Here is a 23,992-nt window from a genome sequence, read left to right on the forward strand (position 1 = left end):
GTATATAAACCACAATTTCTTTATCCATTCATCAGTTGTGGGAGAGAGCCAAAGCATAAGAGACTCTTAAAAACTGAGAACAAACTGAAGGCTGATGGGGGGTGGGAGGGAGGGAGGGAAGGGTGGGTGATGGGTATTGAGGAGGGCACCTCTTGGGATGAGCACTGGGTGTTGTATGGAAACTAATTTGACAATAAATTTCATATATTTAAAAATAAATAAATAAATAAAGTTTGTAGGATGAAAAAAAAAGAAAACAAAAAGGTGATGCAAATTTAGCAGACTACTTCTGTGGCAACAAGGAGTGCAGGGTGACTTGAGGAAAATGAGTGTGGCAGCAGCTATAATGCGTCCGTAGGAGTTGAAGGAAAGATTGCTTGTGGCAGTGAGGACCAGAGAAGTCGCAGAGTGGGAATTTACAGTAGATCTGGCTCTTCCCAAGACTGTGATTTGTCACTCCATTATTTATTTATTTATTTATTTATTTATTTATTTATTTATTTATTTTATTTTATTTATTTATTTATCATTCTTCTCTTTATTGTTATTGTTGTTGTCATTATTATTATTATCATTAGAGAAGGCAGTCTTAGAGCTGGGTCCACATTTTTTGTTTTCTAGCTGGCATTTAAGGTGAGGTTGTGTTCTTTGTAGCAACGTGGATGGAACTGGAGAGTGTGATGCTAAGTGACATAAGCCATACAGAGAAAGACAGCTACCATATGGTTTCACTCTTATGTGGATCCTGAGAAACTTAACAGGAACCCATGGGGGAGGGGAAGGAAAAAAAAAAAAAAAGAGGTTAGAGTGGAAGAGAGCCAAAGCATAAGAGACTCTTAAAAACTGAGAACAAACTGAGGGCTGATGGGGGGTGGGAGGGAGGAGAGGGTGGGTGATGGGTATTGAGGAGGGCACCTTTTGGGATGAGCACTGGGTGTTGTGTGGAAACCAATTTGACAATAAATTTCATATATTAAAAAAATAATAATAAATAAATAAAATAAGGTGAGGTTGTGTTTATTGGAGTCACAAGTTGAGAGAGCATCAAAGTTGTCATCTGAGAGAAATTGGCAGCACCTGCTGTTTTTGCCCCCCCCCCCCCCAGCTCAGAGTCAGCCAGCCGCTGCCTGGGTTGGAATCACAATTCTGTTAATTATTCGCCATGTGATGTTGGACAAGTTGTTTCTTTTTCTTTGCCATCCTCATCTGTGAAACAGGGTTATACATAGTACCCACCTCTTAAGTTTGTGGTTATGATTACATTAATTGATGTATGGAAAGCTTTAGAACGGTGCCTGGCCCAGTAAGCACTAAATAAATATTAGATATTCTCATTATAATTATAACCGGCCAGATTTAATTATCTGTCATTTGGTTCATGGAACCGACTTAACTATGAAACGTATTTTTTTGAACTTAGCAAAATCAACCTATTTGTATATACAGGTAGAGCCTGTAAGTTTCGTGATCATTTGTTTTAAGACAGTTCAAAAATGCTCTAGTCACCTGTTACTGAATAGATCAAGTGTGGCTGTGGGTTACAGAATCCTGTTTTAAAGTGGAAAGATACCACATCTTCAGAATTTAGTGTGTTTTGTGTAAACAAAGTAGCCCGCTTCAAGAGGATCATAAAAATGCTGAGATTTTGAAGTAAGATATTTATTCTTTTTATTTTCTAGACAAAATTAGTTTGTTTAGGCCAATACTCTGAGGAAGGTAGCCTCCAAGTTTACATGGTATGGTGTTTTTATTTGCCATCTTTACTTAGCTATTAGTGGTATCACTTAAAAATAGTCGTGTCTCATGACTGCTGCGGTATCTAGTTCTGGCTGATTGCTTTCTTTGATTATTGCTTATTCATGATTGCCAACTTGAAAATGCAAGAGGTAGTTCTATAGAAGAGATAGTGACAAAGCTTTTTTAAAAAAATGGTAGTGTTGATGCTGAGTTCAGAATAAGTTAGTGTCAGGATGATTTCTTTGGAAAACCATGTATTGATGCGTGAAGGCTAAGACTATATAATTTAGCTAAGTGAATGAGACAAAGCAAAGTTTGGAGGGGAAACAAGAGAAGGATATACTTTGATGAGAAGTCTGGGGGATCTTTGGCTAAGATGTGAATGTCATCAGTTGAATGCAGGTCAGAGTTCAAACACAGGCCAAATAATTCCTGGCTTTAAAAGAGAATGCATTTTTATTTTGGGATGCTATCAATGGAAACATATGTGAGTCTTTTTTTGACATTTTCACAAGACAACTTTTAAATTATAAGGCACTTTAGAATGTTCTTGTATCCCTGGGGGTCCTCTACTGGACCTAAGTTCCATCAAGTTCCATCAAGGAGTAGAACACATTCACCTTAATTACCGTTGCATACCTAGCCTGATACACATTAGACGCTTGAATCATTTTTGGATGAATGGATTAATGAATGTACTTATGGGAAATACAGAGAATCTAGGAACTGCTCAGACAGGAATAATGAAAGTAAATTAAGTTTAAAAAAAAAAAAACAACTAGAGTCTGGGAAATTCCCATTTGGAGAAAAAGAGAGAATGTTCGGTTGGTAACAGTGCTCTTGGAAGTCGGGTTTAGAATTTCCGATGTCCACGTAAGGAAAAGGGACCTTAAATGAAGGAAAGAGACATCATCCTCGGATGAAAGGAGGAAAGCTGTGTGATAGAGTGGAACATGACTAAGGGAAATAGTGTATTTTTTAATCTTTCAGATCTTTTAAGACTATCTGTGATATTTGGCGGAGGGTGGGGGCGTGGGACACAGTTATCCTGAATTCTAGGGTGAATGGATTTGATGATTCCTGTAGTAAATGCTAATTTTATTTTCTTACGAAATCACATATGTTACCAGACTTACTGTGGTGATCATTTTGCAATATATATAAATCTTGAATCATTATGCTATATACCTGAAACTAATGTTAAATGTCAATTATACCTCAGTTAAAACCATAAACAAACGTTAGTTTTTTGTTATTAAAAATCAGACACGTTTGAAAAAGTGATGTTAGCAGTATCTCATTCCATTTTAAAAGTGCAAAATTTATCTGGAGGGGGTCTGGCTTGTATTGGTGGGATTGTAATTTCTGCTTCACACTTGAGTTGCCTCTTATTAGATCCACATCTGGTTCCTTCTTCAATGGATAGAGTGACAGTGTATGGAAACATGATTCTTAGTGCAAGTAGCCCTTATTTCTTAAATATAATTTTATTTTATCTTGTACAGGTCAGTTATACAGAGACAAAGCAGAACATATTTTATAATTCAAACAATGTAAATGATTATTGAAACCACTTGGTGATTAGTTGCTGTTTTAGTCTGCTAAGGGGAAGAAAAAGAGTACCTGACTCGGGAGGGATCAGAATTCAATATAATGTTTTATTGAAAGTTAAGGTTGTAAATGCTAGAGTATGTTAATAAGAAAAATGCAGGGGCGCCTCGGTGGCTCAGTCGGTTGAACGTCCAACTTGGACTCAGGTCATGATCTCGCAGCTCGTGAGTTCGAGCCCCGCGTCAGGCTTTGCGCTGACAGCTCGGAGCCCTGGAGCCTGCTTCAGATTCTGTGCCTCCCTCTCTCTCTGCCCCAACCCACTCACATTCTGTCTCTGTCTCTCTCAAAAATAAATAAACATTTTTTAAAAATTTAAGAAAAGGCAGAGTGCATTTGGAGAGCTCTTTACCAATAGGGTAGGTTCTTAAGTTTAAAATCATTTGTCTGCATCTCTTTGTGATAATTTTAAACAACCTCTCTCATGCCAAGCACTATGTTTGTTGCTTTCGCTTTATCATTTCAGAATGACCCTGGAAAGTTTGCAAGGGGATTAGTGGATTAGATACTTTTTTTTTTTTTAATTTTTAATTTTTTTTCAACGTTTATTTATTTTTGGGACAGAGAGAGACAGAGCATGAACGGGGGAGGGGCAGAGAGAGAGGGAGACACAGAATTGGAAACAGGCTCCAGGCTCTGAGCCATCAGCCCAGAGCCCGACGCGGGGCTCGAACTCACGGACCTCGAGATCGTGACCTGGCTGAAGTCGGAGGCTTAACCGACTGCGCCACCCAGGCGCCCCGGATTAGATACTTTTAAAACATTATTTTTAAGTTTAAAATGGCTTCTCTAGGGGCGCCTGGGTGGCGCAGTCGGTTAAGCATCCTACTTCAGCCAGGTCACTATCTCGCGGTCCGTGGGTTCGAGCCCCGCGTCGGGCTCTGGGCTGATGGCTCAGAGCCTGGAGCCTGTTTCCGATTCTGTGTCTCCCTCTCTCTCTGCCCCTCCCCCGTTCATGCTCTGTCTCTCTCTGTCCCAAAAATAAATAAACGTTGAAAAAAAAAATTTTTTTTAATAAATAAATAAAAATAAATAAAATGGCTTCTCTATATAGGTTCTTCCCTCTGGGCCCCCACCCCCTCCCTACGCTGAACATCTCCTGTTGTAGCATGTAACGTTGCTTTCCACTGTGGAATTCAAAGGTGAGATTGTTGTTTTCCACAAGAATGGACAATGAGCACAGCCTGCTTCTTACATTTATAATTCCTAGAAGAGGTGAAGTTCTTCTTCTTCATCTGCTCCTAGCTAAGCGTTGCGGGGTTGGGGAGAGCCAGCCGGACGGGGTCACCTTTCTTCAACTTACCTTGGTGGTGCCAGCAATGTGGAAGACTGTGATGCAAAGCTGCTTCATGCAGTGGGTGGGAAGGAATTTACAATACTTGTTTCATGCCTCACAGGAAGTACATGCTTTTGTGGCTATTGCATCCGAATGACATGTTTCAGGTAAAAGGTGCGGAGAGATTGTAAATGTCAGTCTTCATGGCATGTCTGAGCATAGCACGTCAAGTGGGAGAGTTTAAAATTTCCTCCAGATTGTGGGTGATCCACTTGGGCAACATGAGGAAGTGAAGATCCCCATCCATGTGGCAAGTCCCTCCACACCACATTCTGTAATATTCCCAATGGCAGGAAAATCCTGTGTCTTCCTTTCTCTCATCCTGCCTTCACTTAAGGATTCTTATCAGTCAGTCGAAGATTATGAATGTCTCAGCCAAGAAGTGCTATGGCTGGATGTGTAAGGGACATTCTGAAGACCAATGTGACCATAAACATAGCACAGTTGATTTTCCTTTTACTTATTAAGTTTTCATTAGATATATCCAGGCACTGAATATCTTACCATACAAATTGCTTAGGGACCTTCCAGTTGGGAAGTCTGTCATGATATGGCACGTTGGACTAGGAAGCCCATTCCAGCTTAAAATCTTTCCATTTGTTAGAAAACTGCACAATGAGTTGTAATGTTGTTCTTTTAGTTTCCATTCTCCCATGGTGTTTTTGCCCTCTGGAAATGAAAACAGTAAATCTAGTCTTATTTTAATACCAGCTTTCATGTATTCGGGGGCATGAAGGAGGGTAGAAAACAGACTTCTGTTTTTACCCACGTCTTGTTTTTCTCACTAAATATCCAGAGCAAGCTCATTCAATATAAAGTTTTCCAAGCCCTCTTTAGTAAAGACTCCATTTGAAATTTAGAAATGGGGAATAGACATGATGTGTCGGGATGTGGTCTGAGCAGTGCTACTAACATTGATAGAACAGACTGCAGTTACAGTAATTGTTTAGAAGCCAGTCACCTTTTTTAAGAATTTTTTAAAAATGTTTATTTATTTTTGAAAGAGACAGAGCATGAGCGGGGGAGGGCAGACAGAGAGGGAGACACAGAATCCGAAGCAGGCTCCAGGCTCCGAGCTATCAGCACAGAGCCCAATGTGGGGCTCAGACTCGTGAACCATGAGATCATGACCTGAGCCTAAGTCAGATGCTGACCTGACTGGGCCACCCAGGCGCCCCCAACCACTCATCTTTTTGACTTATAACTGAACTATGATTCATCTGGGCATGTGGAATTCTACTCGTACCGGGATTCTTGATTATTTTGATAACTGCAAAGTGACACTGATATGTTGCTTTGATGAGTAAAGGTTCATAGGACTTCATAGGAACGGCTGTCTGTGTTACACCAGCCCATGATTTTATGTTTAGTAGCGATGGCATGTCTCTTAACAAGAAAAGATTGCCTTATGTGCTCCCTCACACACACATGCACAGTAATTCAGCAGATATTGATTATGTCTCATATGCCAAACACTGCAATGAACTAGTAATAGAGAGCTATATAAAATAGATACATATAAGATACATATAAATGCTTATAAGATGGATCTATATAGGATAGATACAGTTTACTGGGAGAGGCAAATTCTTGTACAGATGATTCCATACCTTTTTCTTACTCATCAAATTCAGTGCTGAGAATTACCCGTGAACTTATTTTAACCTTTTGGAAAGCTCCTTCTGGTTTGTTTTTTTCCATCTTCTGAAACCAAACAGAAAACAAAGCCAGTAATCTATAGCATTTTGTGTTGCTTCTAAAAATGCCGTCTTCACCTTTTAAGAGACGTATCTGAGTTCTGGTCTATTTGAAGATATTGGAAAGGTTCACTCTAACTATATTCTATGGTAACTGATATGATAATAATAGCACTATTTTATAATTATGCAGCAATCTTCAAAACATTTTCTCAATTGGTTCTCAAGACAGTCTAAAATTACATTATTCATAACTAATGGCAGGGATAGTATAGAGAATGTATTTCTATACAACAGAATTATAGTCCCTGGAGAGATACCTTTTAATACCCCTTTTTCTCTTTGGATATTAATCACTCTCTTTTCCATTAGACTAAAATTGGCTCATTGGCAGGATAGAGTCCTCCCAGAAATTTGGTTAGCTCACAGAGTGTTGGAAAATGAAAACCTGAGCCCCACCTCCCATTTGTAGATGTTTCTTGAGCTAACCACAGTTGGCTGGCCCCTGGTCCTGCTGCCACCTTGGATAGGTGTTCTGTCTCCAGTCTATGACAGCCCACATTTGTCACAAATGCACACGTGTGAATTTTCACCCAGGCTTTCTTTAACCTCCTGACCACTTCTGCTTCTGTCTGGAGGCCCGGGGACAGTTCCTGAATAACAGGCACAATATCTTCATAGTTTTTTAGGACTCAGGCAATTTTTCAAAAATGTTTTATTATTTTGAGAGAGAGGAGGTGTGAAGTGCACACACACACATGGGAGAGGGAGAGAGAGAGAATCCCAAGCAGGCTCTGCGTGGTCAGTGCAGAACCCAACATGGGGCTCGACCCTGTGAGCCCCGTGAGATCATGACCTGAGCCACTGAACACTTAGGGGCACCTGGGAGGCTCAGTCAGTTAGGTGTCCGAGGCTGAGGTCATGCTCTCACGGTTCATGGGTTCGAGCCCCACGTCGGGCTCTGTGCTGACAGCTCAGAGCCTGGAGCCTGCTTAGGATTCTGTGTCTCCCTTTGTCTCTGCTCCGCCCCCACTCATGCTCTGTCTCTCTCTCAAAAATAAGTAAGCATTAAAAAAAAAAAAAAAAAAGTCGGACACTTAACCGACTAGCTACCCAGGTGCCCCTAGAGCTCAGGCAATTTTTGTGTCTCATCCATAATGACTGCAGAATTCAACTACCTCCTTTTAGTGAAGGAGGAAAACAACTATGCAGAAGCAATTCTTATGTTTACTAAAGTGACTGATTAAATAGACTTATATCATGAAAAATAGCAAAAACATGTATTTATTGAAGTACATCCATGAAGCTATGTTACTTTTATTTTTAGGACTCTTTTAGGTTAAAAACAATCTGGCACTCAAAAATGGTTTTGACTTTGTTTGCATTATATATAATACACATCCATTTTATGCCCGAATCTGATGAATGTATCTGTTCTAGGTCACTGAAATGTTTCTGGAAATGTCTCTTGAAGTTTGGTAAGTGCATTTATTTCATTGGGTGGAAAATATTGTGAGTGATTCACTATCTTATTTTAATTGTTAAGGGTCCACTTTTAAAATAAGAAATAATTCTGAGAGCTTTTGAACATAAAAAACACATTAAATAATTTTTTCTTTAGCTCTTCCCTAATAGCTATGGCATTAAAAAATAATAAATTTTGTATCTTTGCTTACTTTTCCCGGTAGTTTTTATCAGGTCAATAAGGGCTTTTAGAAAGAGTCCTCCCTCTGGTTTACCTCCCGTAGAAATGAACAAATATGGTTAGTTAAACCTCTTTTTCATTGTTGATTCAGATAGATACTCAAGAACATGAAAGTAAACATAAACAGGAAACTATAAAAAGGAAAAACTGAAAATGAGATTGTTTTTGTTCACAGAGATAGTAAAGTTCCATGAAGCACGTTGCTGTTTCAAAGTGGCCTCCAAAAGAAATGTTGGAAAATCATTTATTTATTTTCAAATGGTGCATCTTAGGGGAGTTAGGCCTGCCTGGAGAATTAGCTGGATCTAACGCTGAGTTCAGTACATCCAACCTCCTTCAAACTCTCTGTGTCTCCTTGAACTTCCCTGTTGAAGTGGGTTTTACCGAAGTAACTAGTCACATTTAATTCACCCAAACGCTGCATTTATTAGTGTAACATTCTCCTATATTGTGATTTGCCGAATGAATGCTGAGGGACACGTTGACATTGGGCTCAGTATTTCTTTCTCTTATTTAGGTTCCTAGAACACGTTGATTCAACCTTGTAAATTATTGCATAAATTACTACTTGTCCCTCAAGATATGTCAGGAAGTCTCATAGGATAGTGCAAGTAATTGAATTGCATTATTTTGCATTGTGTTGATTCTTGCCAAAATGGTATATTTTAGGGGCACCTGGGTGGCTCGGTCAGTTGAGCATCCTACTCTTGATTTCAGCTCAGGTCACGATCCCAGGGTCTTGGCATTGAGCCCCACATTGTGAAGCCTGCTTAAGATCCTCTCTCTCCCTCTCCCTCTCTCCTCCCTCCCACCCCCCTCGCCCCTCTCTCCCACTCAGGCTTTCTCTTTCTCTGTCTAAAATTTTTTAAAATGTGGTATAACATGAGATTTTAGCATGAGATTAAAAGAACTTTTGCTATTTGACTAGAAAGTCACGCTATTTGTCTTAATGGGAAATGGTCTTCACTGATGTAATTAGGACTATATTATGTAAAAGAAATTTGCTTTAACAAAGTACAGATATCAAAAAATGGAGGAAAAAAACTCAGCTAAATAAGATACATATGTTCAGAAGCAATTTACTATATATTTATAATGAACTTTGATCAAACTATTTTTATCTGTTCATTTGTCTTGACTCTGAAATGGAAATGTTCTTAGAAATTATTATTATTATTATTATTATTTTAAATGCTTATTTATTTTTGAGAGAGAGAGAGGCGGAACATGAGAGGGAGGGGCAGAGAGACACAGAATGCAAAGCAGGCTCCAGGCTCCGAGCCATCAGCACAGAGCCCCACGCAGGCTCAAACCCACGAACCCGTGAGATCATGACCTGACCCGAAGTTGGCTGCCCAACCAACTGAGCCACCCAAGCACCCCTTTAGAAATTATTTTTTTAAGTGTATTTCTTTCTTTTGAGAGAAACAGAGACAGCACACGTGGGGGAGGGGCAGAGAGAGAGGGAGAGAGAGAGAATCCTAAGATTCCACTGGCAGCACAGAGCCTGATGTGGGGCTCAAATCCACGAAGCTGCGATATCATGACCTGAGCCAAAAGCAAGAGTTGGACACTTAACCAACTGAGCCATCCAGGTGCCCCAGAAATGTTCTTTAAAGAAAAATTTAACTTTCTGTGGAATGTTTTTCATTAGATATAAAATAAAATCAAGAAATCAAATTAAACAAAGATAATATGTAAAAGAGGAAAATAAATGAACCAAACTTGTTATTGTATTTATAAAATTACTCAACATTTTTTTATTTTTCTTTTACATGTTTGTACTGATCTTCTAAATATCTGTGTTCATCGCTCTGTTCATAGGTTTTTTGAAAAATCATGGCCCTTGTGTTTAATGTAGGATAGTGATCAGCATAGTATGTTACAAGTATATTACCTAGTATATTACAGGGAACAGGAGTTCCAGAATGAGAAATCCTAGTTTTAAATCAGCCTCTTGCTAATTGTGTTAACAGTTGAAACATTTTTAATGACACTTTTGCTCATTTGTGAAATAAGAAAAGAGTACTTTATAAGCATATCTGTTGTGATGATTTAATGAGATGTTCTTTAGAAAAAGAGCACATATTATTTTATATTAATACAAAGTAGAAAAATTTTCCACATGTGCACCACAAGTTCATAGTAAAAATGTTTGTAATAGTTTGCAGAAATTTGAGGCAACCTCAATATTCATGGAATAACTTATGCTATAATCATATAATGGAGATACTTCACAATAGTAAAAATGTTTGAATTGTTCCTATATATACAAACACAGATGAATCTTAAAAACAAAATGGTCAATGGAAAAAATATTGCAGAATACATACAGTTGATAGAATTTTTTTTTAATTTTTTTCAACGTTTTTTATTTATTTTTGGGACAGAGAGAGACAGAGCATGAACGGGGGAGGGGCAGAGAGAGAGGGAGACACAGAATCGGAAACAGGCTCCAGGCTCTGAGCCATCAGCCCAGAGCCTGACGCGGGGCTCGAACTCACGGACCGCGAGATCGTGACCTGGCTGAAGTCGGACGCTTAACCGACTGCGCCACCCAGGCGCCCTACAGTTGATAGAATTTATAAAAAAATTAAAAACATACAAAATGACTCTATGTATTTTTAGAGATATAAATATATACTGTGAAGTTATAAATATTTATAATTTATAAATGTATAAATTTATAAATAATTGTAATTCATAAATGTGTAAATACATTGGAATAATAAAGAGCAAGTTTAAGGTAGTGATTACTCTGAGGAGCAGAAAAGGAAATACATTTGAGATGGATTCACAGAGACAACTGTGCAGGTGAGATTTTTATTTCTCAAAGTGGTTAGAAGATACTCAACCTAATATATTGTAATAAATAATAATAGGGAGTCTACCCCTAAGACTTGACTTAAAAAATTCTTACTGATTCACTCGTAACTCTTTTCCTCCTTGGAAAACTTCATAATAATCAAATTTAATAACTGTGCAATCCAATGCTTTGATGTGCTATACTGATCATTTTTTATTATTGGGCAATATGGCTAAGCGCTCTTTTCAAAATTTACAGTTAATTTTCTGTTTTTTAAAGTTTATTTATTTTGCGGGGAGAGGGGCAGAGGGAGAGGGAGAGAGAAAATCCCAAGCAGGCTCTGCACTGTCAGCATGAACCTGACTTAAGGCTACGTCTCATGAACCATGATATCATGACCCGAGCCAAGATCAAGAGTAGGATGCTTAACTGAGTAAGCCACCCAGGTGTCCCTACAGTTAGTTTTCTTAAAGCACATATCCAAAAATAGAACTACTCAAAGGGAATATACATTTTAATTATTTTTGGTGCTCATCACTTGATGACTTTCAAAAGTGTTTTGCAAATTTATATTTTCAAAATGAATATATTTACTTTGTACTAGAAAATAAATACTTAAAATATTTTTTAAAAACTGTTAAATAATAACAGTATTTTAAAAATTTGCTAGTGAAGCTAAGTATTCTTCTGTTTTTCATTATTAATCATACTTCCTCTTTTGTGAGTTATCCATGTTTGTCCTTTGGGAAATAGTAATTAAAATATTATTGGTAAACAAAGATCATTATAGAGTACATAGCCCAGAGCCTATGGAGTCTCTTCTTTTGGCCTATGTTTTACGAGGAATAAATGCACTGAATTAACAGAAGTTTCCTTAATTTTAATTCACTCTGAAGGGAAGGACTTACTTTTATGAATGGTAAAGAGACAATATTTTATCAGCGAAATTCTTACTTTCTACATTTGGATTTATTCGCATCACAACATAGAGGTCTATGTTTTCTTGTTCTGTTTTGTTTTTTACTATTTTTTTTTAATTATTTATTTTGAGAGAGAGAGAAAGCGGGGAGGGGCAGAGGGAGAGAGAGAGAGAGAGAGAGAGAGAGAGAGAATCCCAAGCAGACTCCTCACTGTCAGTGCAGAGCCCAACATGGGACTTTATCCCATGAACCGTGAGATCATGACCTGAGCCAAAATCAAAAACCTGTTGCTTAACCGACTAAGCCACCCAAGTGCTCCTGCTTTTTACTATTTTTAAATTCAGAAGCTGGTTTTAGAATACAATATTGGACTTGTTTGTGAGGAATTGTTGCATTGAGGAAAATACATCATCTATTTGCTCTGTGATCCTAACCTCTCAGAGCTTTGGTTTTTTTAATTTGTAATAGGTAGTTAGAAAAATAATATATTGTATAATAACGTGTGAGATTTACTCCCATTATTTCTGCAGTGATACATGCCTACATATCTAAAGTGGTTTCTGGCATAGTCTAGGGATCTGAGAAGTTGCCGCCGCTGCTATTATTAGGAAGGGTATACAATGTAAGAGCTCTGAAATCCTCCAGTCAAACTTGTCGCTGTCTGAAGTTCTAGCATTAGCAGTGCCTTTTTTTTTTTTGTCACACGGGGACATCTCTTAGACAAGGCAATTCATTAAGACAGTATTTCTGCCGGTATGCTCCATAGAACATAGACTCTTTGGAATATCAGTGGTATGTCATGGAGAAGTGGGGAACGAAGGGCCAGGGGAAGGAATTCTTGATCAAATAAATTTGGGAAATACTGTGCCAAATAGATCTCAGCAGCTTTATTTTCTGAAATATTTCCCGAAGTCTTTACTATCATAAGATGAATTTCTCATTGGCCGTTTGTGTGCCTGCTTGTTTTTTCTAAAGCATCTCCTACTCCATATTTTCTGGAAACACACCTTGGAACATACAGTTTTAAGACAGCCATCATTTTATACCCTTGTTCAGCTCCCCTTCTAGGAAATGGCTTGAGGGGAACAGTGAGCAGGTATCAGCGTTAGCTACCGGGGACTGGGTGATTTTAACAAGGCTAGTGGGGACATTGGCTCATGACTATGTTCTCTATACAGTTCATCCCCAGACCTCCGATTCAGTATGGCTCTGTGTGATCAGGAGAAGACTTTCAGACAACAGAGGAAAGAAAACATAAAGGAAAACATGAAGAAACTCCTGGGTCCAGAGAAGAGTAGAGGCCTGTATTCTACGCGCGATGTGAGTTGGAAAATTTTCAAATGTTAATGCAATTCAATAATAATTGTGTTTGTACCGCCTCCCAAATTTCACCCAAGTATGGAAATATTGAGTTTGAGCATTATATCTTCAGTTTTTTAAGATGAGGTAAGTGTTTCATAAATAAAGATTCTTTGAGGAAGATCATCACAAATGCTGCCCATATTTAGCAATATTGATCAGGTACAGTTTTACAAAGAGGCGTAGGCATACTTACACACAAACAAGCTATTGATAGTAAGAAAAGATTAGCCTCAGATGTAAAAAGATCATTGAATTAATTTTATTTTATTTTTATTATTTTTTTAATTAAAGTATATTTGACACACAATGTTGCAATTAGTTTCAGGTGTACAACACAGTGTTTCAACAAGTCTCTTCATCGTGTGGTGCCCACCACAAGTGTGGCTCCCATGGGTCACCACACAACACTATTACAACACCGTTAATGATATTTTCTGTGCTGTACTTTTCATCTCTGTGATTTATTCATCCCATAACCGTAATTCTGTATCTCCCACTCCCTTCGCCCATTTTGGCCATCGCTCTAGCTCCCTCCGCTCTGGGATCATTGAATTAACTTTAATATGGACTAAGATTAAACAATTGTGAGATTTATCATCACCAAACAAGAAGAAAGTGCTACAAGTCTTGTCAATGATAACACAGTTTACCCAACTACGTAGATGTGAATGGGAGAGATAAAAGGAAATGTTTCAAATTCTTAATATTTCATCACAGGAAGCTAAGTCTATCATCCCAGATTGACCAAAGAGTTAAGAATGATGACCTCTACTTTTTAATGTTTTCATCATCCTAATGATAGAGAGATCTTAAAATTAAAATATTTTTGGAAACAAATATAGGAAGTACAATCCTTCATTTGTACTTTAACTTCTTTTTCTTCCCTTAATTTCCAGGAAAATAAATATCATTTATTGTTCAATAACATGATTGTGTAAACCAGTTTTTGGCTATTTGTCTGTCCATTTATTCATTTTTCCCTTCACTGATCTATCATCTATCTACCCATCCATCCACCTGTCCATCCATTTATTGGTCTATCCTTTTATTAAATGCATAAGTAACGCATAAGTAAGGCCTGTCCTCCCTCCCCCCATGTCCTGTTCGCTCTCAAACCCAAGCTTAAAAAACCTTTCCTGCTCTTAGGATTGGCTTCTTGGCATCTTTCTAGCATCCATTTTTGCCAGTTCACCCCCAGTTCACCACACTCCTTCACTAGGTGCCTCTTGGTCCCATGTCCCCTCAGAACCTTTCCCCATGTGGTGCTTTTCCACACAGCTTCTTCTCTCTCTGTGTGCTTCCCTCCTCTCCTCTCCTCTCTGTGCTTCCCTGTGCCACCCTGTCCCCGCCCCACCGCCTTTTGGGGTACCTAGGACCCTCCCAACTTTAAGCACCACATACTTAGCTTCTTCTGAGGCTGTTGTCCTCACCAGCTCCTCTCTCCCTCCCCCCACATCTGTTAGATCTCAGTTATATTCTCTATATTAATGGCACCAGTATATGCACATTATCTTTTTAGCATTTACAACACGTATACTTAAAAAATACTTGTACAGATATTCGTTTAATGTCTCTTCTCTCCAGTGGAATAGAAGTTACATGAAGACCAGGGCAGTGGCTGTGTTATTTAACCTTCATATTCTCAGCACCTGGCAAAGGCTCCTTAGCACACGGTAGACCCTCAGTAAGTCTTGTGTTGTAGGAGTCAGGGCACAGATTCAGGAGGTAGCTTCGCACTGCCTCCAGGGGATGAAGTAGCTAGAGGGAGGGATCAGAGACTCCGAACCCAGGAACACAGAATCAGGTCGTGAGGCAGGAGACACAGGTGGAGGAGAAGGTTTGGAGGAAAAGATCCCAGCTTGAACTGTTCAATTAGAAACGTATGTGTGCGGGGGCGGGGTGCCTGGCTCAGTTGGTCCAGCGTCTGACTTTGGCTCGGGTCATGATCTCACAGGTCAAGAATTCAAGCCCTGCATTGGGCTCTCTGCTGTCAGCACAGAGTTCGCTTCAGATCCTCTGTCCCCCTCTCTCTGCCCCTCGGCACTCCTCTTTTTGTGGAAAAAGGAGTGTCCCTGGGAAAATGAAACTTGGCCTAATATTCATACTAATTGGCTTTTCTGCAATGGATGGAGAATAAAGTAATTATGTGTTCTGTGGAATTTTCTTCAAAAATATTAAATCCGTGTTTTTGGAAGTCGTTCCTGGAATTATTGTAGTTGTTTCGGTTCGGTCTAGAGTTGTTTTCTCTTGTCCAGAATAATTAGATTAGATATATTCAGAACCACCCATCCCCACAAGTAATGTTTTCCTGTTTTTTAAAAAATTTTCTTCATTTTTGAGAGAGAAGGAGCATGAGCAGGGGAGGGGCAGAGAGGGTGGGAAGATAGAGGATTCGAAGTACGTTCTGCACTGACAGCAGTGAGCCCGACATGGGGCTGGAACTCATGAACCGTAAGATCATGACCTGAGCTGAAGTCAGATGCTTAACCAACTGAGCCATCCAGGCGTCCCTTTCCTATTTTTATATTATTCCTTGGTGAGAAGGGTGTCTTAAGTTCCCAATTCCCTTGCTCTCTGATAAGACTTCACTTTCTGTTCAGTTCTTAATTCTCAATGCAGAGACTGTGCTCGTCTTATTCAAGTGTTCAAGAGACAGCATCCAGTTTAGGACTTCGGTGTCAAATTGAAATGTCAAATAAATTAGAGCAGCATAAACTTGGGCACAGTCCTTCACTTCTGTGCTTCACCTGTAAAATGGAGCCTGGGGCTTTTATTAGGTCACAGGATGAGTACTGCTGCTTATAAGCCTCCAGCACAATGTGTAAGAGCATGTAGTAGTTGCTCAAAAAAATAGTATTGTACCTGAGTGTGGCTCTTCTGTTGCATAACACCCGAGGGCAATAATTGTCAAATTTAATAAAATCTGAGCTTTTCCATCTGGACAATGAGTTAGTCAAAGAGCTGAGGCATCTAATAACTCAAGAGTTTATTCTCTTAAATACTAAGACCTTAAAAAATGTATTCTCAATAATTAAAAAAAAGTTTTGAAATGTATTGATTTTAATCATTTAGCTGGAAGTCTTTCTAAAGTGACAGGTCATTCCTCGTCCTGACTGAATGGATTTGAGTGTTCTCAGGTCTGTCTCCTTTCCAATCGGCTGCCATCTCTCCCTGCCTTATGTGCTCCCTTGAGGTAGTTTCTTCAAACCACTCCTTTCCCTTTCAACTTTGCTGTTGTGGAATTCAAATCTGATAAGCAGGCTTGTTGTTAGAACAGTGTCTCTGACTAGTGTGATTTCTTTATGAATAAAGGCCTGAGATCTTTCCTATGACTAAGACCTGCAAGCCTCTGTACGTGGGGATTTTTGGCATAGTTGGATCATTCAGAGGCCATTCTTATGAATTTTCTGGTCTGAAAATACTTCTTGGTCAGATGAAGTTCCCAGATTATAGTCTTCTGTGAAGGGAAATGCTACTCACTAGTTTTTATGTTCCCTAGTAACTGACCATAACAAAGCAAAGCTGGTTAGGGGACTAGAGTCTGGAACTATAATAGTGGGAAAGCAAGAGAAAGTAATTTACTTTCACCTGCATCAGAGAATAAAGAGAAAGTGTTTTGTCCCAAGGCACAATTTACGAGATACTTTCAATTTAAACAAATATCTTTTGATGAAAATCAAAATGGACCTTGAGTAATATATTCTGTGAGTGCTATTCTTACTTAAGTTTGTCATATAAAGGAAGTGAAAGACTAGAGAAAAGAGTCCATTTGGTGACAGAGAAAGAAGCAAAGCAAAACAGTTTCTGAGGGAGGTAATAGAAGTCAACCTTGAGTAGTCAATAAGAATTCTTATTCCTCGTTTGTGTTGTTTCTGTCATCTAGAATATTCTTCCTCTTGCTTCCTCCTTTCCTGGTGACAACAGCACTTTGTACTCTCAATTCCTATTCCCCTCCCAGACTGCAAGTATCACAGGGAAGACAGTGTGAAACTCCCAAGGGTAGAGGCCAGAAAGGAGCACTGAGCGGGTGTGAGCTTCCGGAGACTCACAAGGTGGAGTTGGAGTTTTTCTCCTCTGAGGTAGTGGTGGGATGTGAACAGCCAAAGGAATAAGAGACCTGGAAGTTGGTCTAGAAAGTAGATGTCCAAGCGGCCCAGACTGCACTCAGGAGGGTTGTCCACTATGAGGCAGGTGACTCCTGCAGACCACAGAGCTCTCAGGGAGACAGGCTCAGGGGGAGGCACGTAAGAACACATGTGTCAGGGGGCGCCTGGGTGGCGCAGTCGGTTAAGCGTCCGACTTCAGCCAGGTCGCGATCTCGCGGTCCGTGAGTTCGAGCCCCGCGTCAGGCTCTGGGCTGATGGCTCAGAGCCTGGAGCCTGTTTCCGATTCTGTGTCTCCCTCTCTCTCTGCCCCTCCCCCGTTCATGCTCTGTCTCTCTCTGTCCCAAAAATAAATAAACATTGAAAAAAAAATTAAAAAAAAAAAAAAGAACACATGTGTCAGGAGCAAGGAAGGAGGAGGCCTATGGGGACAGGTGCTGGATTTGCTGCAGTTTTCAGTGATTTGTTTTATAAATCAGGCATTATGTGAGGAAGCTTACTGGGCTTGAAGGGCCAGTGGCCCGATGAAAACAAAATGCTAGTAACAATAATATATTTTAATTTAACGTAAACTCACTTTTTAAATTTTACATGTGAAATTATGGCTGTGCTGGGGGAAAAAAATGTAAATACGTTGAAACGAGATCATATACACTATTTTTTGTACGTTTCATGAAGCAAACCAAGCCAGTGAGCTCCTTCTCTTTGTGTACAAAGATGTTGCCTAAGTTTCTGACCAGAAATGGACTGGGCAGCACCTTGGGAGGGCTGGTACTGGGCACAGGGTGGTGGGGAGGCAATGCACACTGCAGGGATTAGCATTTACACAAGTCCGGGCAGCCATGTCTGCTCCTACCATTGCTAACACTGTGAGGATGCACTGGTTAATCAGACTCGATAATTGTCAACTTTGCTTCTATACTCTAATCCAAATGATAAATAATAATAATGATAATAATAACAACAACAGCAACAACCTAGGATGTACAAACTAGCAGTGTAAAACCTAACAGTTTTAATATGGAGATAATCAGTCTTTAAAAAAATCAATGCTACATTTTCTGTCCTCCTTTACATTTACAGGGTTGGCTCTCTAATTTTCAATAGAGCTTCTCTGGCACCTTTTATAAATTGGACTGGTCAATTGAAGATTGTAAAACCAGGACCTGGCTACCTCCTGGAATGCATGTTCAAGTGCTTTGACTCTGCTTTGTGGGGCAGAGGGTTTGGAGGTGGTTGGCACTGTGGAAAATTGACTTTCAGTAAAAGTAGAGGAAGAAAGGGTTCTGATTTTATATTCATACCAGATTTCTCTTCAAACTGGCAAGAACATAGAGATAATTTGGGGCAAATTAGAGGGCATAGAAATAAATAATCAGAAACAAATTTCAATAATTTAGTGTAATTATTGTGTAATAATGGTTTCAGGAGTAGAATTCAGTGATTCGTCACTTACATATAACACCCAGTGCTCATCCCAGCAAGTGCCCTCCTTAATACCCATCACCCATGTAGCCCATCCCCCACCCAACACCCTACCAGCAGCCCTCAGTTTGTTCTCTGTATTCAAGAGTCTCTCATAGTTTGCCTCCTTCTGTTTTTAATCTTATTTTTTCATCCCTTCCCCTATGTTTTGTTTCTTAAAGTCCACATATGAATGAAATCATATGATACTTGTCTTTCTCTGACTGACTTAGCATAATACATTCTAATTCCATCCACATTGTTGCAAATGGCAAGATTTCATTCTTTTTGATCACTGAGCAATATTCCATTATATGTATATATATATATATATATATGTATATGTGTGTGTATATATATATATATATATATATATATATATATATATATACACACACACACACACACACACCACATCTTCTTTATCCATTCATCAGTCAGTGGACATTTGGGTTCTTTCTATAATTTGGCTATTGTTGATAGTGCTGCTATAAACATGGGGGTGCATGTGTCCCTTCAAAACAGCATGTCTGTATCCCATGGATAAATGCCTAGTAGTGCAATTGTTGGGTTGTAGGGTAGTTCTATTTTTAGTTTTTTGAGGAACCTCCATACTGTTTTCCAGAGTGGCTGCACCAGTTTGCATTCCCACGAGCAGTGCAGAGGTGTTCCCCTTTCTCTGCATCGTCAACATCTGTTGTTTCCGGAGTTGTTAATGTTAGCCATTCCGACAGGTGTGAGGTGGCATTCATTGTGGTTTTGATTTGTATTTCCCTGATGATGAATGATGTTGAGCATCTTTTCATGTGTCTGTCAGTTATCTGGATGTCTTCTTTTTTAAAATTTTTTTTTAATGTTTATTTATTTTTGAGAGACAGAGACAGGACATGAGTGGGAAAGGAGCAGAGAGAGAGGGAGACACAGAATCCGAAGCAGGCTCCAGGCTCTGAGCTGTCAGCACAGAACACAATGCAGGGCTTGAATTCATGAACTGCGAGATCATGACCTGGGCCAAAGTCAATGTTCAACCGACTGAGCCACCCAGGCGCCCCTCTTGTTTTTCTTTAGTGTTTATTTATTTTTGAGAAAGAGAGAGAATGAGAGTATGAACAGGGGAGAGACAGAGAGAGAGGGAGACACAGAATCCAAAACAGGCTCTAGGCTCTGAGCGGTCAGCGTAGAGCCCAACACGGAGCTTGAACTCAAGGACAGCAAGATTATGACCTGAGCCGAAGTCAGACACTTAACTGAATGAGCCACCAGGCATCAACCCTGCCATCTGGATGTCTTCTTTGGAAAGTGTCTCTTCATGTCTTTTCCCCATTTCTTCACTGGATTATTTGTTTTTTGGGTATTGAATTTGTTAAGTTCTTTATAGGTTTTGGATACTAAGCCTTTATCAGATTCATTGCCAATATCTTTTCTCATTCCATCAGTTGCCTTTTTATTTTTGTTGATTGTTTCCTTACCTGTGCAGAAGCTTTGTATCTTAATGAGGTCCCAATAGTTCATTTTTGCTTTTGTTTCTCTTTTTATTTGCCTGATTTTGTCAGTGAAAAGAGAAAAAGGGATAATTTGTAAGTGATAATTACTAACAAAAATGAAACCCAAACACATAACAATCTAAATGATTATAACCATCTGTCTTTGATACTACTAGTGAGGAACTGGCGTAAGTAATTCTAACACTTCTTAACTTTTTTGATTTGTAGTCCTCTTTCATACTAGTCAATAAAATAATAAGCCCTCTTAGAAATTAAAAAATGCATTTAATGAACTGGACTAGGTGTATTAAAAAGTACTATAAGTAAAATATTTTAAGTCTATATTTTACTAAATATAATGAAGTACATTTTTATCTAATATCAGTAGAGTTATGTATTAAAAACACCTTTTTCCCAATACCAAGTGAAAAATGTTTGTTAAATGAATAATTTACCAAGGAAAAAATTTTCTCTATGTGTTTTTCATAATTTTTTAGCATTATTTTTAAGACTTGATAGTTTTGGCACAGAGGTGGTTACATACTTTTCTCTTACCTCTTTAAAACATGAAATGGGGCTATGATGGTTAAATTCATGTGTCAACTTGGAGGGTGATTTTAGGTGAGATTAACATTCAGATCAGTGAATTTTCAGTACATAAATTGCCATGGGTAATGTGGGGGGGGGAGGGGGTGTACAATCATTTGTAGGCCTGAACAGAACAAAAAGATCAGCCTCCCTGAGCAAGAGGGAATTCTCCAACAGACTGCCTTTCTTTTCATCTGCACTATTGGCTCTCCTGGGTCTCCGCCTGCCAGACTTCAGACTAGAACTGTATTTTTTAAAATTTTTTTAATGTTTATTTTATTTTTGAGAGAGAGACAGAGTGAGGTGAGGAGGGGCAGAGAGAGAGAGAGAGAGGGAGACACAGAATCTGAAGCAGGCTCTGGGCTGTGAGCTGTCAGCACAAAGCCTGACACAGGGTTCGAACCCACAAACTGTGAGATCATGACCTGAGCTGAAGTTGGATGCTTAACCAACTGAGTGACCCAGGCACCCCTAGAACTGTATTATTGACTCCCCTGGTTCTGGAGTCTGCTGGCCCATACTGCAGGTTTGGACTTGCCATTCATCCTAATTTCATGAGCCAATTCTATATAACAAATCTCTTTCTAGAGAGGTAGATATATAGATACATCTTGTTGATTCTGTGTCTCTGGAGAACCCTGACTAATAGGGGAGCCAAGGAAGCAAAAAGTCTCTGTGTAATTTTCAGACCATAAAAATTTATGAAAATGTAAAAAAAAAATCCTTAAGCATTTTAGAGTTTTCTTTTGCAAGGGAGGAAATTAATAATATCCATATGCCCCTGCATCACAATAATTTAATCAAAACCACAGGATTTTTGGTAAGTGAAAATTCATTTCCTGTAATCATATGAGAGAAGTATGAGAAATATTCATTGATATCATTTATGCACAAATTCTGATGCTATAAGGTCTAAATATAACCCCAAAACTCTCAATAACCTTTAGTTTAACTCGTTTAGACTTTGAGTCAGGTCTAACAGCTGCATCTTATAACTCTCCAGCTTTCTTTGAAGCTATTTTGGAATGACCAAGACATTTAAAACATCAAAAGTTAGCCTTCATTTGTTAGGTAAAGTTGTGCTGACATCATCTGAAGTGACACATGAATCTGAAATATAAATTAGCTAAATATCAAATGGTTTTTTTCAATAAAGATTACCCTGTCTTTCTGAACAGTGAGTAAAAGGAAAGGGAATGAATTATCATGTCAGTGACACCTTTGTTCACACCATGGTTCTATGACCTAACAGCTGTCTGTATGTGGACAAGGTATTTATGTGCACTGAATTGCTCATCTGAAAAATGGAAATAATGCTGATCTCCTTTAGAGGCCTGGGAAGATTAAATGAAACACATTGAATGAAAGTACCCAAGCTCATACCAGGTACACAGTATTTTCTTGATAAGTTTAATCTCCCATTTTTGTAGTTAATAAAAATTTATACTTTTATAGGTTGTTTTTAAGTTTATTTTGAGAGAGAGAGAGACAGACAGAGAGAGAGAGTGTGTGTATGTGTGAGTGGGGGAGAGGCAGAGAGAGAGGGAGAATGAGAATCCCAAGCAGCCTCTGTGTTGTTGGCATGGAGACTGATGAGAAACGAAACTTGAAATCACGACCTGACCCGAAATCAAGAGTCAGATGCCTAACCGACTGGGCCATCCAGGCGCCCCTATCCTGTGCTTTTATAGTTTTATAATTCATATTCTGTAGTAGTTATAGAACCTAGAGTGTTACTAGTAGCAAAAAGCCTCAAGGTCGTTCATTGTACCCAATATTTCTACATAGAAGTAAACAGAGTTCAAAGAGGATTTCCTTTGCCTCAGGTCACAAAGCTAGTTGTAAGGAAAGCTTTCAGAGACAGTGGAGCATAGTGAATTAAAAGCTTTGGAGTCTGACAGATCCAGCTTTGAATCCACAGGACATTACTTTCTAGCTTTATGATAATGGAAAAATGAACTTCTTTGTGTTTCAATTACTTTATCTTTAAAATGTAGGTGAAAATATATATCTCATAGAGTTATGAAAATTAAATGATAGACATAAAAACAGATTGATTCATATGTAATAAATGAGGATGGTAATTATAATCTTCATAATCTTTCCATCATGTGATTATTCAATTTTTATGTGCAAACATCTGACATTTTTTTTTACCTGATAGCAGCTCAGATATCAGACTTAAAAATCTTATGTGAAAACTCTCTTTAAGAACTTACTATAAAGCAATAATGAAAACAATGGGTTATACAACAATGAATTCCAGAGCAAGTGGCTATTTCCAGAAAATTCCTAACAATATAAAATAGGCATCTATAAGTTATGCTGGACTACTGGTTTAGGAAGAAGGACAGCTGGGGATTGGAGAAGGTCTTATGTTCAGTTTTCCAACTTTTCTTATTAAATCTGACTCCAAACAATACAGTTTGTATGTTCTGTGTTGAACAGTGTATTCCATTACTAAGGGTTTTCTTTCTCTAAACTATCTGGTTTGTATAGGTTTAATGTTATTATTAAAAATAACGTGTATTTGTTTTTTGAGAGAGAGAGAGTGACGATCTTGGCCTGATCTTAGGCTCAGTGCTTGGCACATGGCAATAATAAATGTTCACTATTATTACTACATTGCCTATAAACTCAACTCTTCTCTCAAGCCCTAATTCAAATCCCTCCTCCTTCTAACTTCTTAGCTGGCCTGTTTACAACTACACTGTACTGTGCTCCACTCACCCACTTTATAAACCACTTCTGTTTTCTATCTTAGCTTTCCTTCCCCTCCAGATCAGTTTTTAAGAGCTTATGTATTTTACTTTATTGACAATTTAAACATTTATGTTTGAGAACATTGTGTGTATCTAAATATACACAGGTTCAAAGCCATTTAAATTGCTCCATTGTGCCGGTGGAATGCGTTTTCATCAGTGAGGTCCCCAAACTGCATCTAATTAGGATGCCTAGGGTCTTCCAGGTTGGGACCACTTGGTATTAGACAAAGCCTTGGATGAGGAAATTAGTCCTAGGTGTCGGGCTCTTCACTGCCCTATCTCCGCTAAGACTTCCCTTTCCATATATAAGAGTTTGATAGACTTTTGGTCCTTCTAGTTCTAAAATAATAGTTCCATATATTTTATGTGAATATATGGAATATAGTTCCATATATATGGAATATATATGGAATATAG

General features: G+C 38.7%; 1 protein-coding gene across 5 annotated transcripts in view; it reads left to right on the forward strand.

Annotated features, from left to right (window-relative positions):
- Nucleotides 1–23,992, forward strand: part of PLA2G4A (phospholipase A2 group IVA) — a 160,918-nt gene that overhangs the window by 76,447 nt on the left and 60,479 nt on the right. For all 5 annotated transcript variants that reach the window (XM_040446617.1, XM_040446618.1, XM_040446620.1 and 2 more), the window contains 2 exons: nt 7,819–7,856; nt 12,988–13,129. In XM_040446617.1, the coding sequence (XP_040302551.1) occupies nt 7,819–7,856; nt 12,988–13,129 (180 nt within the window). The remainder of the gene's footprint in view (nt 1–7,818; nt 7,857–12,987; nt 13,130–23,992) is intronic.

Source organism: Herpailurus yagouaroundi, unplaced genomic scaffold (genome assembly GCF_014898765.1).
Source record: "Herpailurus yagouaroundi ecotype Mexico unplaced genomic scaffold, PumYag 195, whole genome shotgun sequence".
Classification (NCBI taxonomy): Eukaryota; Metazoa; Chordata; class Mammalia; order Carnivora; family Felidae; genus Herpailurus; species Herpailurus yagouaroundi.